Source organism: Chelmon rostratus, chromosome 12 (assembly GCF_017976325.1).
Source record: "Chelmon rostratus isolate fCheRos1 chromosome 12, fCheRos1.pri, whole genome shotgun sequence".
NCBI classification, from domain to species: Eukaryota; Metazoa; Chordata; class Actinopteri; order Chaetodontiformes; family Chaetodontidae; genus Chelmon; species Chelmon rostratus.
In genome coordinates, this window is record NC_055669.1 from 11221477 (window position 1) to 11237696 (window position 16220).

Sequence of the window (16220 nt, forward strand, 5' to 3'; positions counted from 1 at the left end):
TTAAAAACACAGGCATAATGTTATGAGTCAATTTGGCACCTACTGGCTTCAGTCAACCATATCATCTCTAATATACACTGAGAGGCAAAAAACAACAACCATACCACCTAAAAAACAAAACACCTTAAGATGAAGAAAACAAAAAATCTGGAATTGTGTTCATCATTCTTTGTTTCTTTTGTCATCTTATGGGGCAGTTTCTTTTCCAACTGTGTGGACTCATCTTTCAAAATCACACCTTTAATTTTAATTTAATTTTATTCTGCATTCCTCAGTGTGATTGTTTCAGTTATCATTATTTTTCATAAATGACTTTAAATCAGGGAATAGGAAACGTTTTTTTCAGCGTGATTCAAGTCTGCCAGTACAAATTTCCCTTTCGTCGTCCTCCTGCGAAAACGGTCTGTTTTCAGCTGTGTGAGAAAATGCACGGGAGTCTTCTCAAACCATAAAGGAACATTTCACGCTTCACTTAATCTGAAAAATTCAAAATCACCAGAGCTGTGAGAAAATGATAGATGTGACTCACACAGTAAAATCAGGATTTTAATAAAGCCTGTGTTGCAGTAGCGCTGCTGGGATTCTAGTGAAGAAATAAGACTGTATGCTGTAGGTGTCCATGATACATTTTATTGATTTTCATCCTGTTTCTCACCCAGGACGAGTACCAGTTCTGCTACCAGGCTGCTCTCGAGTACCTGGGTAGCTTTGACCACTATGCAACGTAAGTGAAGAGACGACCATCCATCCATCTTTCTGCTTCGAGGTCCACAAACAAACCACCAAGTCCAACAAGAGAAAGACGGCCTGAAATAACGTGAACATTGAACCTTTTCCCGGGAGCGAGACTCGAAGACGAATCCAACACCAACAAGGACAAAACACAACAACAAAAACAGCAACAAGAAATCTGTGTCTAACAGCAGCCACACTCATCTGGAGTTTCCCTGAGGAGCTGGTGGGTGTGGAGACTGTCCATGTGTAATCCATATACTTACCTCAGTGTTCCAGTGTGAAGGACGTATAATACATGTGTGTTGTGGTCAGCTATCTCCAATATGAACCAGTGAAATACAAACGGCTTCTGAACAGGAATTATGATACTATATGTGTATAAAAAGAAAAAAAACAGAAAAAAAAAAGAAAAAAACACAAAGAGCCTGGATATTTGCTGCACCCTCAATGGGCTTTTTATCCTCAACTTTGTATCTATTGGTTTGGTGTACTAAGGGGTTACAAAGTGCAAAGGTGAACATTTCTATGTGTCCGTGAGTCTGTTTCAAAGGTGTCTACCGCTGCCGCAGGTAGTTCTGATTATAGTTTAAAGCAGATGACTAGGTTATGCCTCCGCAGAAGCCTACAGTGCGGACTCACCACCCCGAGGACGGTTGGAGAAGCATGTGGATGCTCATTTACCTGACGCACAGTGCCAAGAGAAACCACGCAGCGTGAACATGAACTGTGGCCTAACATATAGAGTCAGACTAGCGACCGCTCTTCACGCGTTGGCCAAGGATCACTTCACACCCCCCAGTCAACAGCTGGCCTCAGAACAGTGATTAGAGCCCATCACATCCCCGACCCGGGCTGAGATTTGTAGTCCGGCGCATTCTCCATTCGACAAAGCTTGCTTGCTGTTTGCTGTAGTCCTTGTTCATCCTCCAGCTCAGCTCCTCTTGATGTCAGCCCCATTGTGTCAGTTCAGCAGTGGCTTATTGAAAGAGATGCTGATGAAAGAATCGAGCTTCAGCGTCTGTCTTTCTCGAATTTAAAGCAGTTCTCCGCCCATTTCTGCAGACATGTTTTTGTGTGTTTTTACTGTACGTCTCTGCCTTATGCTGACTTATTTCTTGTATTTTAACATGCTGCTTAATGTTCACGCGTTGTGTGCTAAACTTTTATTGTCATACAGTATCTTAAACTGAGGATGAAAGCTGTTTCCTAATCATCTTCCTCCTCTGAAGCTTACCTACTTGAATTGCACCACTTTGCAGTTAAATCACTCAGATATTTTACTATTTAAGGCTACTGAAAGACAGTGAGAGAAATCCCCAAGACATTCGGCACAAATGGTGAATTGTTCACTTTCAGCAGTCCTCCCCCCTCACCCGACGACCCCACCTTCATAAGAGCTCCTTTGAAATTCTCTCTGTTCCTAAATCCCACTGTACAGAACATCCCAACTGAACCAAATGACGTTTCCCCGCTCTGTCTTCTCCAGTACAACTGCACAAGTCCTCGATATCGATATATATCTTTTCTTGATTTGACATATAATCATAGTTGGTCCCACGTGGTGATTGAAGAGCACAGCGATGTTCCAGTGTATCAGACATCTTGGGCGATTTCACCAATTTTGTACATACAGTCTATCATTGGAGTCCTATACAGTACAGTTACATACGTCTGAGCACAAGATATAACGTGGGATTGGATGTGATGTAGTTCTTATTGTCGCAGAAAAAAAGCCTTATTGTTATCGTTCACTTTGTCATATTTATTTCATATGATTTTTTAAGATATTTATTATTCTATTTTGTTACTTTTTATGTATGTTTTTCATTTATTTGGGATATCTAGCAACTATAACCAATAAGATGTTGTTTACTTGTTTCTTTGGCGAGCCAATGTTAAAGTACGATATTGTCACCGTTTGTTTTTTTATTTTTAATGGTCAGTTTTGGTGCTTTTTTTTTATTTGCTTCATGATTATAAAGTATGCCCTCTGTGTAGGGTGCTATTTGATACTGATTACTGATGTCCGACTCGCTAGCTAGAAATGTACATTAGAGGCAGACCTAGTTTAAGTTTACAGTGAAGCCCTTTCGATGCCCTCCCTCACTCGACCTCCCCGGTAACAGCCGTGGTGGGATCATAGCAACAGAGGTGTGATCCACCCCACCGTGATTTAAGATTTATGGGCATCAGAGAAATTAGGGATATAGAGCAGCCTTGTGGGTGAAAACCTCAGACAAGCTGCTGGTATTTAGTTTGCTGGAAAGCACATGGTAGCAAGTGTATTTTTGACAGAGAATGGGTGAAGAATCGCCCTGCTACACACACACACACACACACACACACGCACACTCAAAGGTTATTGTTTAAAACTGAAATTATTCTGATATGAAATGTATGTGTGGTCCAGAAGTCTTGACAGTGTGTGACATATATGAAATATGTTATTCCTTGGATTTCTAATGGTTATTGTGTCAAGAGAAATATAAAAGGCACACACATGAATCATAATATGAAATGTGTTGAGGGCCAGCTCTGATGACGCCACCTCCCTCACATATGTACCCTGTTCTTTCCTTTCAAACCATGGATGTAGATATTGTATCTTGACTTTGTATTAAAAGCAGGATGATTGGATATACAGCACAACGAGCTGCTTGATTCCTGTGGGTTTTTTGGTTTGTTATTCACTCCTTGTCCACTAGATGGCACTAAAGACACTTCCGTCGCTGCACCCAGCTGTCACTAAAATACACGACACAAACACCTGCTGTAACTTCAGCTGCAGCATCACAGCAACACAGGACAGAGGCAGGATTATGTCACATTACACATACAAGAAATATCATGGAGGGAAAAAACATTTTTAAACAAATAACTGCAGCTGAATGGTAAATATGAGGCTGCAGCTGGCAAGCATTTATGTTAAGTAAGGACTGGAAGCAGCAAAGACTGCCCGAGGGCAACTAAATCAGCCGCATAACCCTCCTATTTAACCACAACATGTGTTTTTTATGCCTCAGTTTTTGCATGGATTAAACAAATAAGACATAATGTGTTAATCTGAGTTTTAGAGATGCTTGTAGGTGGATTTTGTTACTTTTAGACAGAGCCATGCTAGCTGAGTCTCCCTAACTTCAGTGTTTGTGCTAAGCTAAGCTTACCTTGCTTAATATTCACCCCATTGTCATTAGAGAGTTATCAACCTACTCATCTAACTTATGGCAAACAGAAAATGATCATATGAGTACAGGTAGCAGCAGAGCAAAGATTAATTTCTTCTACTCAATGAATAGTGAAAGGTATTTCCAAACATACTATGCTTTCTATTTTCCTTTTCCTTGAATCAGTAACGTCCTTCTGGCAGCCAGCGCTCGTCTTATGATGATGAGATGAAGAGGAATGTTGCTCCTCACTGTGTATTTTCAGCACAGCAGAGCAGGGCACACGCCCATGCATTGCGTGCACAAGGAGATGTAATCAGCTGTAAATTCACTAATAACGAAACTCAAACTGGACTCATCTGATCTCAGCACAGCTCTACGCTTGCTTGACTCTTCAGCAGTCCTGCATAAAGTTCACGCGCAACCACATCATCCTCGTTGTTTCCGACTCAGATCTGTCTGTGGATATGAGGCGCTGCTGCACCTGCACAGTGCTGTGTGACTGGCTGTTCCTTTAACCCACTACTTCCTCTGAACTTCTCAGAAAGCTCATTTGTAAATAACATCTTGACGACGTAAGGAATGTATTGTTCTGTACGTCACAGGACAGTTCATGTATTTGAATGCTTTAATGACTCACCTGCAGTATTTCCTTCTTGAGACGTGTTCAGACAGGCCCGGTAACTTTGCACCCTCCACGGTAGTAGTTAGAGGACTATTCATGATGAAATCAATCTCACTCACCTGTATGAGGAAGCATTTACCGCAGGTAGCTGATTTCCCTCACATGGTGACGGTGCGCATCACACACAAAGACCAGTCACGAAAGTCAGTGTGACCCTGAACTGCTGCTGCTCCAAGGACACACCTGCTGAGCACAAGATAAGATAAGATCAACTTTATTAATCCCCAGCTTGGGAAATTTGATGTTACAGGCAGCATCAATAAAAATGGCTACAAAGCAATGGAAAATAAAAAGTACAATACACAAAATAAGAAGTTGCCGATATGTATTGTACATTTTTTATAAAAGACTATAAAAAATATATTGCAAACACAAGAAAACACCAAAACAAAGACAAGTAATCGGAGTTGTTCCACTCATGCGGCACCATCGCAACATGAGATCACAACAGGTCGCGTTTATCTGCTGGCACCAGTGTGAGACAGCATGTTCATTATGTGACAGAGTTAAATTCATCCATAGACTCCCATGTAGAACACTGGAGCACTGACAGTGATTCAGCAGGCCTATTGACTTATTTATCCATCTGTTCCCCGAACTGTTATGGATTGAGGTTAGAATCTTAGATTTATCTCCAGCAGTTAGAGTCCAAAACTTTATTGTTCAATAACGCAGGCAATAATGGAAATTTATCTTTCTCTGGTGCAGGAGGAAGAGATGGTCTGGTCTATTTCAGTGCCATGTTATGTGAAGCTGGGTACTTGCTGCACCTCTTGGCTCTGCTCTGGATGGTGGTCTTGTGGCCTCCCATGCACGTCTCTGTGGTCTTTCTCTATCTGTGGAGTTTAAGACTGGTCCTATCAAACCACTCAGTCAGTCAGTTGGTATAAATAGAGAAAAGCCCAGAGGAAGCCCAGTGTCCCAGTAAGACATCATTACTCTTATTATCAACACCTGTGCTTTTCCTGCTGCTGTGCTGTTGCACAGGCAGTTTGCCACAACATATCTTTATAGAGCCGTAAGATGGTCGGGTCATGGTAGCAGAGACCTGATCTCTGATCAGAGTAAGACTAAAAATCTGAGTTTAAAAAATATATAAGCAGGAGGGATCATGTTTTTGGGTTGTCTGTCAGTCCCAGTCTCGATATCTTCAGGAAATCTCTTCAAATTTTGCATTTTGCATCATCGCCCACTTGGACTCAAGGATGAACTGATTATAATATGGTGGTCAAAGGTCACAAAACACGTTTTAGGCCATAACTCAAGAATTCATATGCTGATTGTGACAAAATTTCACTCACATGTCTCATAAGATAAAATGATGAAGTGATGATATTTTATATGAAAAAGGGCAGCAGTCACCTTCACTGTGACATCATAATGTTCAGCAGAAACTATTTTTTTGGCCTTTATTCAACACCATAATTCAGGAACAGAAGGGGAAATTGTGACTATATTTCACATTTGGTCAGGTGCTGAATTAACTACTAATCCTGGTCTCCACCTTCAAACTGTGCTGATTGTTTAGATCTTCTGTGCTGCCGGGTTGAAGATGTGTGTGACGCATCCATGTTTTACAGTTTGTAGCTTCTTTGCAGCAGCATCCATATTTGAAGCGTTGTAGTCCACCACAGGCTCATTAGTTCTGCTGATATTAATCTTCAGTTGATTGTTGTTGCTCCATGTGATGAAGCTCTCTATCAGTTCTCTGTACTCCTCTGGAATAACAGTCTCTAAGTGAAGACTTAGTCTGCACTACATATATTATATGAGTCTGGACAGACATGGATGAAAACTGCAACTTGACTGGTTGGCGGAGGCAAACAACCACGTAATTCTAGTTTCATTATGATGTCAGGCGCACAAATACACCCTGCTGGCATCCGCTTACAAGACACCACACATTCATACAGCAGTAAGCACGCTACATGCATACATATAGATAAAGAAACAACTTTCACAGTCAGACCTTCAGAGCCTCAGAGTGTCTGCTCGTTAAACAGCTCGTCTCACCTCCTCTTTCAGGCCTGTGAGACAAAGATCAATCACAGTTCCCAACACGGGAAGTCTTGCCTCCTGCAGCCAAAGCCGACTGTATTTGATCAAATATTTGCTGCATTTCTGTTAATGCATCTCTGTTTGGCAAGAAGCGTCGTGATCATGTGGCGACACACAACTGTGCGTGCACACGAGCCATAAAGAACTGATAAACAAAGCTGTCAGTGACACTGTTTGCACTGAGCACTGCAGGTCCTTAGCTCAAGTGATATCATGTACAAAAACACACATTTCAAACACGTATTTTAAACCACCTTTAGAAAAGGAAACACTTTGAAGCGTGTGTGTGTGTGATGTATTTGTGCTGTCGGCAGTGGTGAACATAACATGCTAATGTAATGCAATTAAGTACTTGAGTATCTCAATTTTATACTACTTCATACTTGTACTCCACCACATCTAAGAGGCAAATATTGTGCTTTTTACTCCACTACGTTTGTCTGACACCTTTAATTACTGGTTACTTTTCATACCCTTCCTGTCCAGTGAAAACCATGTATCTCCAAATTTGGTGATTTTGAATATGAATGTTTCTGATAAACTGAAGGATTAAATGTTCCTTTACGGGTTGAGAAAACTCTCCTACTTCTTATCCTAAATAAACTGTTTTAAACCCTCTTGGATAAGCTGGAAAATGCATCATTACAAAGCTAGTTAAAATGAGCTTAACCTTAGCGGTAAGGTGCTGAATGCAGGACTTTTACTTGCGGTGGCGTATTTTTACAGTGTGCTGTTTTTCTTTCTACTTAGTGAAAGGATGTGAATACTTTCTCCACCGCTGAAGCGCTGCAGGGCCTCAGTCATTCTCTGATGTGTATCTGTGCAGGCTGAGCAGGTTGCCCGGTGTGACTGCTGCATCATACCTGTGTCGCGCTGTGTGCATGTGTGTGTGTGCAGGTGTGTGTCAAAAGGTCAGCGTAAGCGGTGCCACCCACAGCAACCGTTGCCATGAGCGCGGCCTTCCCACCTGCCTGCCTTCACCGATTGGTTCAGCCCCAGTGAAGATTCCCTCCTCTCGCAGCTGACTGGTTGACCTAACAGTGACAATCCTAAATGAAGGCTGTGGTCGCCTTCCTTTCTCACCTGCCTCTCTCTGCTTCACAGTTACTCCCAGGACACAAAGCCCAAGAATCACACATGAGCTGTTGCACTGAGTTTGTGAACTTGAAGTCTTCCACTGCATGTGTGAGAGTGTGTGCGTGTGTGTGAGCTGGACCTTTTATTTTCCATCATGAGTCTGAAAAGCAGGAGATTCTCGCTGGACAGCTCTCTGTGAGTATCAATATTTTACTCCTTCACATCCTTCATAATGTTTTGTTAAAATGAGACAGCAGCATTCATCTTTCACAGTAGACTAACAGTGTAAATAAGTCAGTCTAAGCACCAGGTGCGCACGGTGCGCTCTTGTTATTTTGGCAGTGTTTGTAGCTGCTGGTTTACAGAAGTGAGAGTGTTCTCCAGAGATCCCTGCTGTTGCCCAGAGACTGCAGACCAACCACAGGTCTGATAGGCTGCCTGTTAGCCCGAGCGGAGGGAGAAAGTCGATACAGCTGCTGCTCGGGGAGTGCCTCTCAAGGAGTTTGGAGCTTCCATTAACTTTTGCTTTCACATAAAGGAGCCACTCAGGCTGACAGAGACATTCGATTGGATTCACAAACTAACAAGAGCAGCATATTCACTTAATTTACCCGTTTACTCTTCAGTCAACAGTACATCTGATGCTACATATCAAAGGTATCTGTATTGATCCTTTAGAAATTCTTGGCCTGTGTGTGAACACATTAATCTCTGCGGAAAATCAGACTTCAGCTGATGAAAACGATGACAGTGAGGATGAAGGAATGTTTACCACCAGCATACAGGAGCTGTTTCCACCATCCCTTTATCTTTTCGTATGATTTCTGAACTTGTTGTTGTTCTATATCCGTCCCACCAGCGCGCGTCCTCTAAAAGCTGAATCATCAGTCTGACATTTATCTCCTGCTCTGTTGAGACAGCTGTCTGGACAGCATCGGACCCCTTGGCGGAAGAAGGGGCAGCAGCAGGTTCAGCAGCAAGAAATCCAGACAGAATCACAGCCTGGATGATGCCCGGCTGGAGATCCACGAGCTGAATCACAGCCTCGACTCCAACGTTCCCCTCAGGTAAACTACGCTGGGGTTAGAAAAACAGCTGAGAGGGAGACAGCTTAAAGATTTGAACTTCTACCTAGACAGAGACCTGATAACATCGTTTGTCTTAGTGTGGAGCGTTTGTGTTGTTTGTGTCGTCAGGAAGCAGACCATAGCAGAGGAGAGCCTTGATCGATCAGATGGGCTCGTCAGCAGCAGCGTAAGTCCTCTTCACACCATCCTGCTTCGTCCAACACACGCATTTTATCACCTTTTCTTTGCAGCAAAGGGAGAATTAAAGCGGCTTAAACAGTGTGAAGCTGCAGAGAATCAGCCTCTGAGTCTGCGGCCCATAAATTAGCTGTCTGGCCCACAACTTTGGTTCAGTCTCGCCGCTCACTTAATGTTGTTTTCAGATACAGCAGGCAGGTGTTGGTGGAGAAAAACCTCTAAAATCCTGCTTTACACTATCTGCTCAGCATCATGCAGCAGACAGACACAGTTAGCAACCAGCTGGTGAGCACAGTGGAGCATTTAGCAGCTAAAGAGCCAGATAGTTCCCTCAGGAGTTGGTAGAGACCAAAAACGGAGCAAAAAGAGGGTGAACATTGGGGTTAAAGCTACATTCATCAGGTGGCCACAAACATGCTCACATCTCAACCCAAAAGCGATAATGTACTAATGTTGTGTTAAAAATGTGTTTCTAGTGCCCCCGAGTGGCCAAAAAGAAATCTGTAAGAGCAGGTCAGGTATTAGACAGCAAACATCAAACCTGTTCCCTGTGTGTTCAAACTCTGATCCCACTCACAGGACTCACACACAGTTGAGTTATTTTATAACACGTCACTGTTTTTCTACCCTCCAGAGCTTCCTGAAGCACAACAAAGCCTTCCACAAGCTGTTTCCAGAGATCCCTCAGGGGGAGAATCTGACGCAGAGTGAGTCGAGCTCAGGGCCACAGTCTGTTACTTATTCACTCACATTGATTATGGAAATAACATCGCATTGTGTCCTCTTTTTTAACTTTCTGCCTGATTAAGTGCAGCCCGGCGCTCTGTTTGCCCGCAGTGAATGCTGAGCTGAGACACTTTAATAAACGATTCAGCAGCATGTCTCAGTGGTCGAGGCGGCACTTCTGTTGTTCTCACAGCTTCAGTCTGTGTGTGTGTGTGTGTGTGTGTGTGTTGCAGCATTCACCTGTGCCTTGCAGAAGGAGGTGCTGTATCATGGAAAGCTCTTTGTTTCGGAGAACCATGTGTGCTTCCACTCATCCGTGCTGCTCAAAGACACCAAGGTAAAGTGAAGCCTGACTCACCGGTGAAATGATTCAACACTGACAGCAAGCAGCAGCTGAGGACTTTCTCACATTCAAAACCGCTTTTTAGGACAATTAAACCCACGTTTCAGAGTTTTGAGCTTAATGTCCCAGAAGCTGTAAAGGAGCAGTTCACATTAGCTATCCACTCTGAACAAGGCTTTTTTTTACCCTAATATCCAAACATTAGGGTATAAGAACTTATTCTAAGAGCCGGGATGGGTTATGTGTGTTTCAGGTCATCATGTTTTACATGTGTAATATGACCAAATGTCCTCTTGAAGGCATCAAAAATCAAAGTATTCTGTCCACACACACTGCAGGTGGTGATTCCTGCGTCCAGCGTCAGGGAGGTGAAGAAACACAACTCAGCTTTATCCATGTTGTCCATTCAAACTGCTGACGGAGAGAAGGTCAGACTACACGCTCTTCACTTCAGCTTTTTTATCTTTGTATGGAGCGCAGCTCTGTGGCTCCACTTTCTTTTCTACATCTATTGAGAATTGTATTTGTAAAACCTCCTGACGTCCTTCTCTCATGGATGATCGGGTGCTTTGCATTTAACTTGTACAACATTTTTTATTGTACTATTATGTGTGTTTTGCTGTATTTTGTGTAATTTGTGTGTGGCTCATTCAGGGACGCAATAGCTGAGCCTATAAATGCTGCGGTATGTGACACTGGTCCCTATTAAAATGAAACATTTCATTCAGTAGCAGTAGCAGCAGGAGTTTAATACTCCTAATTATAATTCAGCTCAACTCAAATGTGTCCATTGGTTTTATTGTAAAATACCAATCAATCACAGCAAAGATGGAAACAGAGTTAATAATTGCAATTTCCTGCAGTGAAACTGACAGCTTGTCACGGCAGGACCTCATTTGACCTCCCCGAACACTGAGTTTGCACGCGGTTTGTCTTTTCTCCGGGATTAACCCTTTCTCTTGCCTCTGTTTTCTCTTTTAGCACTCATTCGTGTCTTTGAGGAACCGTGAGATGTGTTATAAACTCCTCCAAACCGTCTGCTCGCACGCACAGGTAGGCGCTCAGCCAAATATAAAGGCATCAGTCCTCAAACGCAGGCCGCTTTCACTTTAAGCTCCTGTTTCTGTGTTCGTCTGAGCCAGGGGGAGAGTGCCAACAGCAGCCCTCATCTGTCCTCTGCAGAGAACGAAGTCGACCATGACATGGTGGGTTTGCGGCTGAATTTCGGTTGTCTTGCTGCAGTCTGATATGAGCGCAGGAACAGACTTAATGCTCGGCGTCTCTGTCCTTGCCTACAGGCCTCCAGTTATTCCAGTTTGGAGGACAGCATGGATCATGATCTGCGCCGGCAGAACAGCACTTATCTCGATAACGGCTCTCCTCAGATGTCCAGTGAAGGTGAGAAAGGAAGAGGAGATTCATCACTGGTTGATATTGTGTTATTGTCTTGTGCCAGCAGAATAATGCTTTTCTAGTAATGACTTCCACTTCAGTATTTTCTATTCTTTACACTTTTATCACCAAATTGAAATATAATTTTAACAATTACCAACCACTGAATGCAACAATGTACATTCAGGTCCGACAGGGTGCAGCTCCACTCGTCAGAGCAGCTTAACAGACGAAGATGTCCGAGGTAAGAGCCCACGAGCAGGCACCATATACTGTAAAATCTGCTCCTGTTACCCATAAGGCACAGGGGAACGCGTCATCGCAGCGTCATAAGCTGGTTTTTCTCTCAAGCAGCTGAGTCGTGGATTTGGAGGATCATTGAGACGGTCACGCCGCTCCTCCTCCTCAGAGAGATGAGGAATCTGAGCGGTCTCTTCTACATCTACATGGTGATGTGAGTGAGCTCCAGCTCCACTTTAACTACTGTACCTGTGTGCAATTGTCAGGCAGCTGAGTATTATTTTTATGTGACTTCATATTCTTCCATTCCACTATAATTCAGAGGGCAATGCAGCATTGTTGCAACAAAACAAATACAATGGATTAAAACTGCCCAGCAGTATATAAAGTATCTTAAATTAGCTTCACCCTGACAGCTACAACACTAAAATTCCATCCAATATTTAAATAATAAGCAGTAATATATCATTTACATGGGCAGTTTTTAAGAATAACAAGCAGTTTTATTTTTGATTTATATTTAGCTGACATCAATTCTTTACTTAAACTGCGTAAAACATAAGAGAATGCAATAATTTGCTGATTCTTTTTGACTTATACTCAACTGAAAACACAAAACAAAGACAAAACATTTGATGTTTCACCTCATCAGCTTCATTGATTTTTGTAAATATCTGCTAATTCTGAACACGACTTCTAACAAGTTGGGACAGGAGCAACAAAAAACTGGGAAAGTTGTGGAACGCTCCAAAAACACCTGTTTGGATCATCCCACAGGTAAACAGGTTGATTGGAAAGTAGCATCCTGTAAAGACTCAGCTGTTCACAAGTGAGGATGGAGCTCGGTTCACCACTTTGTGAACACATGACTGTATAAAGGATGTTACTACATGGGCTCAGGAGCACCTTATATAACACTGTTTGCAATGATTACATTCTGTTTTACATGGCGTCCCAACTTTCTTGGAATAGGGTTGCATGAATCAAACACCTGAAGGCACATTTTGCTATGTTGACTTTGTGGATTGGTTGGAATCTCTAAAGAAAAGAAAATAATCTGATCCTTGAGATGTGATTATAGAGACATCATCACACAATGTTCTCTCAGGCTGCACACAGATACAATTTACTGATATCTCATTGTCAGAGCTGCACAGTTTGTTCCCATCTCAGACCGTCGGCTCAGCTTTTGATTCCTTCTGCACAATTCACTTTATGAGCACAAGGCCATTGTAGTGGGTGACTGTAGGATCGCAGGCATCCAGGTGATTGTAGTGTGTTTGTAGGATGGCGTTGCTCCTGCTGGCGTCTGGGTACATCGGGCTGAGGATCATCGCGCTGGAGGAGCAGCTGAAGTCTTTGGGAGCCCTGACCGAGTTGTCTTTACACCACAGAGAGTGAGCAGACACACAAACAGACAAAGAGAAGGACAGAGGAGGAAGCCTGCGGGGTACTGGTGAAGTGGTGTGAAGGTGGCTCAAACCGGTTTCGACTTTTATAACCATTACTGGCAGATCAGATCAGGCGTGAGCGGAGTGGTTCTGCAGGTTCACGTGGAGCACCGTGGACAGATAAGTGATCACATTCCAGCAGAGTCACGCCCACACGCTTAAAAGCTGGCACGCTGAGATGATGCACCCGCTCTTACAACAGCGTGGAGCGCCACTTAGATCTCTGACAGACATGAAGATATTCCATCAGTGGCGATGAATTCAGTGTGTAATTAATTGAGTAATGTTTTCTTTCTCAGTGGTGGGAAGTAACTAAGTACATTTACTCAAGCACTGTACTTTCTGACGTACTTAAGGTACTTCAGTATATCCAATTTTTACTTCTTTATACTTCCTCTCCACTACATTTCAAAGCTATGCAGCCATTTACGTGACAGTAGATCCCCTTCAAAGTCACGAAAAAATTAACTTTTATCCTGTAGTACATGATAATTTCATGTGTCGATCCCTTAAAGTCTCCATTCTTCTACTTTTGTATGGCTCAGGAGGTAGAGCGGTCGTCCACTTATCAGAAGGATGGTGGTTCGATCGACAGTTTACATGTCGATGTATCCTTGTGCAAGATACTGAACCCCAAGTTGCTCCCGACGCTGTGCATCGGTGTGTGAATGTGTTAATGCTCGTAATGAGCAGGTGGTCTAGCTACCAGGGGTGAATGGGTGAATGCAGGCTCGTGTTGTAAGTGCTTTGAGTGGTAGCAAGACGAGAAAAGTGCTATATAAATACAGTCCATTTACTTTTACTCAAGTAGAACATAACAGAGTATGTGTACACTGTGGCAACTTAGGTAAAAGATTGTAGTACTTCCTCCAGCACTGATCCAGCCATGATTTCTACTTACTAATTTGAGCATTGCAATTTCATGCTACTTTTAACTTTTGATTCTACGACATTTCTCTTTGCTCGTCCACATTTTTTTAAGAGCTGTAGTTTACAGCTGCAGGTTTTACATACAAATCATGTGATTGACACATAAAATATGAGGGATTGATAAAAGAAGGATTAAACTACCCTGCGGTATGTAAAGTAGTTAAAAGCTACGCTAAAATTCTAATTCCAATCTAATTAGAGTAATTCAGCATCATCAGAAGTTTACTTTTGATACTTTAAGTATATTTCACTTGAGTAACATTTAGATGGCAGGACATGCATTTCCACATTACAACGTTACTTTTCCTTGATGAAACCATTTGTACCTGGGCCACAGCAGTCCTCTCCTCATGCTGCGTCTTCTTCTTCTTCTGCAGGTACCAGGAAACGTAGCCAGCGGCGGGGGACTGTGACAAACAAATCCTTCAAGGACCTCATGCAATGCACTGCTCTATTAAGATCCTGCTGTACACTGATCCCTGTCTAGACAGACTCCCAAAAGCATCTCAGCAGACACACAGCGCATCATTTAGTGAAAGGTTTTGTGCTAAGAATTTTACAATATTGTGCACAAACTAGTTTGCTCACCGTAGAAAGTGAGCCCCTGTGGTAACAGCGTGTCTACAGAGGATGCAGGTCAGCAGATTGATGCTGTTGGGATGTCTGAACCAGGCCACACGTGGTGAACTACATGGATGACTGAGTGTGTTGGCAGAGAAGCACCAGGACAATATTTGTATTAGGAGTGCGCTCGTTTTCTGCTGACACATCAAAAACTGACACGAGGATCTCCTGCACTGAGCCATATGGAGGCAGCCTGCTGAAGCCATGTTTATTTCTTGGCTGGTGAACAGCTGAGCTCAGCTTGCAGAGGTCGCTGGAGTCTTGGCCATTTTGGATCAATATAACCTGCAACAAGGATCTTAACCGGATTGTGAAAGAAGTGTTTGTTGTTGCTTGATTCGAAATCATCTGTATGTTATGAAATGAATGTTAACAGTGTTTAAGTTAACGGCTGGAATCTAATGATGTTATTTTAAGAGTGTTAATGACAATCATCAGCCAGCAGATGGCAGTCACTCCCTTAACTTAACATGAGGCCCTGAAAAAGGATGTAACTTGCACTTCTCAGGCCCTGAAATGTCTTCAAAATACAAATGTCAGAAAATGCTAATGGCCTTTTTGTCAAATCAGTCCCGTTGATAGATACTGCTGAGCGTCCGTCTGGTGTTCGTACACAATGTGACCAACTGATTTCCAGGACGTCTCCATGACTTTAAACCAAGTCTTATGACCTAACATTTGGAAAATTATGTATAAATGAAACGTACATTTAATATGAGGTGTCAAACACCTGTGATGAAACTTAAGTGCTTGTATGTCTGCTTTAACACTGTGTGTATTTAAAAAAAAAAGATATACAGGGCATGTTTGAATCTGATATTCATCTAACCATATTAAACTATTTATGAAACTGTTTTCCAAAACTTTTCCAGGCCTGGGAAACACATTTATCCAGGATTTTTAAAACTGTACAACCCTAAACTTTATCAGCATGCACTCCAGTCAGAGAAGAGAGTTTGTATGATTTTATATATCATTCAAAACCCACCTTCTCTGGTGTAACAAGCATGTAATCCAAATGGTAAACCTGAAGCATTCTGTATGACTGACATGGTTCTTAATAACTTGTGCACTGTTGGGATCAGATTTTTGTACATAAGTGATCTTTTTTTATTATTTTGTTGTCCATAAAAAGGTCAAGATTCAGTCCCATGAATTAATTTCATTACATCATATTCTCAGTTCAAAAAAGCAACATAAAATTACAAATCATAATACAAAGAATAGAATAGGTAAGTACAGTAACCATATAAACAGCCCACTAATATTGTCTAGGACCCACCCACCCGCCCGCCACAGCCCCGCTCAAACTCTAGCACAAAACTCATAACAATACATCAGTTAGTATCAGCAATAAAAAAATTCAAATAAATGTCCCGTTTTTTTAAAAAGCGCTTCAATGTTCCGATGCCATGAGTTCAGCTTTACCCTCACATAGAATACATAATAGAGATCCCACCCCGTCACTTGCTCTGCAAAACACAATAGACATGCATACAGTTTTCACTGTTCGACCCACCCACCCACCCA

General features: G+C 42.4%; 2 protein-coding genes across 5 annotated transcripts in view; both read left to right on the top strand.

The window, feature by feature from the left end:
* The window catches only part of LOC121614989 (receptor-type tyrosine-protein phosphatase S-like), a 67077-nt gene extending 63696 nt beyond the window's left edge, over nucleotides 1-3381 (top strand). For all 3 annotated transcript variants that reach the window (XM_041949105.1, XM_041949103.1, XM_041949104.1), the window contains one exon: nucleotides 660-3381. In XM_041949105.1, the coding sequence (XP_041805039.1) occupies nucleotides 660-728 (69 nt within the window). In that variant the 3' untranslated portion in view covers nucleotides 729-3381. The remainder of the gene's footprint in view (nucleotides 1-659) is intronic.
* Nucleotides 3382-7704: 4323 nt separating this feature from the next.
* LOC121614556 (GRAM domain-containing protein 2B-like) lies at nucleotides 7705-15836 on the top strand. 2 transcript variants are annotated; one of them, XM_041948488.1, is made up of 13 exons: nucleotides 7705-7914; nucleotides 8640-8786; nucleotides 8916-8973; nucleotides 9619-9691; nucleotides 9944-10047; nucleotides 10392-10481; nucleotides 11035-11106; nucleotides 11196-11258; nucleotides 11352-11451; nucleotides 11633-11689; nucleotides 11797-11899; nucleotides 12972-13082; nucleotides 14444-15836. In XM_041948488.1, the coding sequence occupies exons 1-13, from the start codon at nucleotides 7874-7876 to the stop codon at nucleotides 14457-14459; spliced, it is 1035 nt and encodes a 344-aa protein (XP_041804422.1). In that variant the 5' UTR covers nucleotides 7705-7873; the 3' UTR covers nucleotides 14460-15836. The 2 variants fall into 2 exon arrangements, with proteins under 2 accessions (XP_041804422.1, XP_041804424.1); XM_041948490.1 differs by having other exon boundaries at nucleotides 7706-7914; nucleotides 11800-11899.
* Nucleotides 15837-16220: the final 384 nt, after the last annotated feature.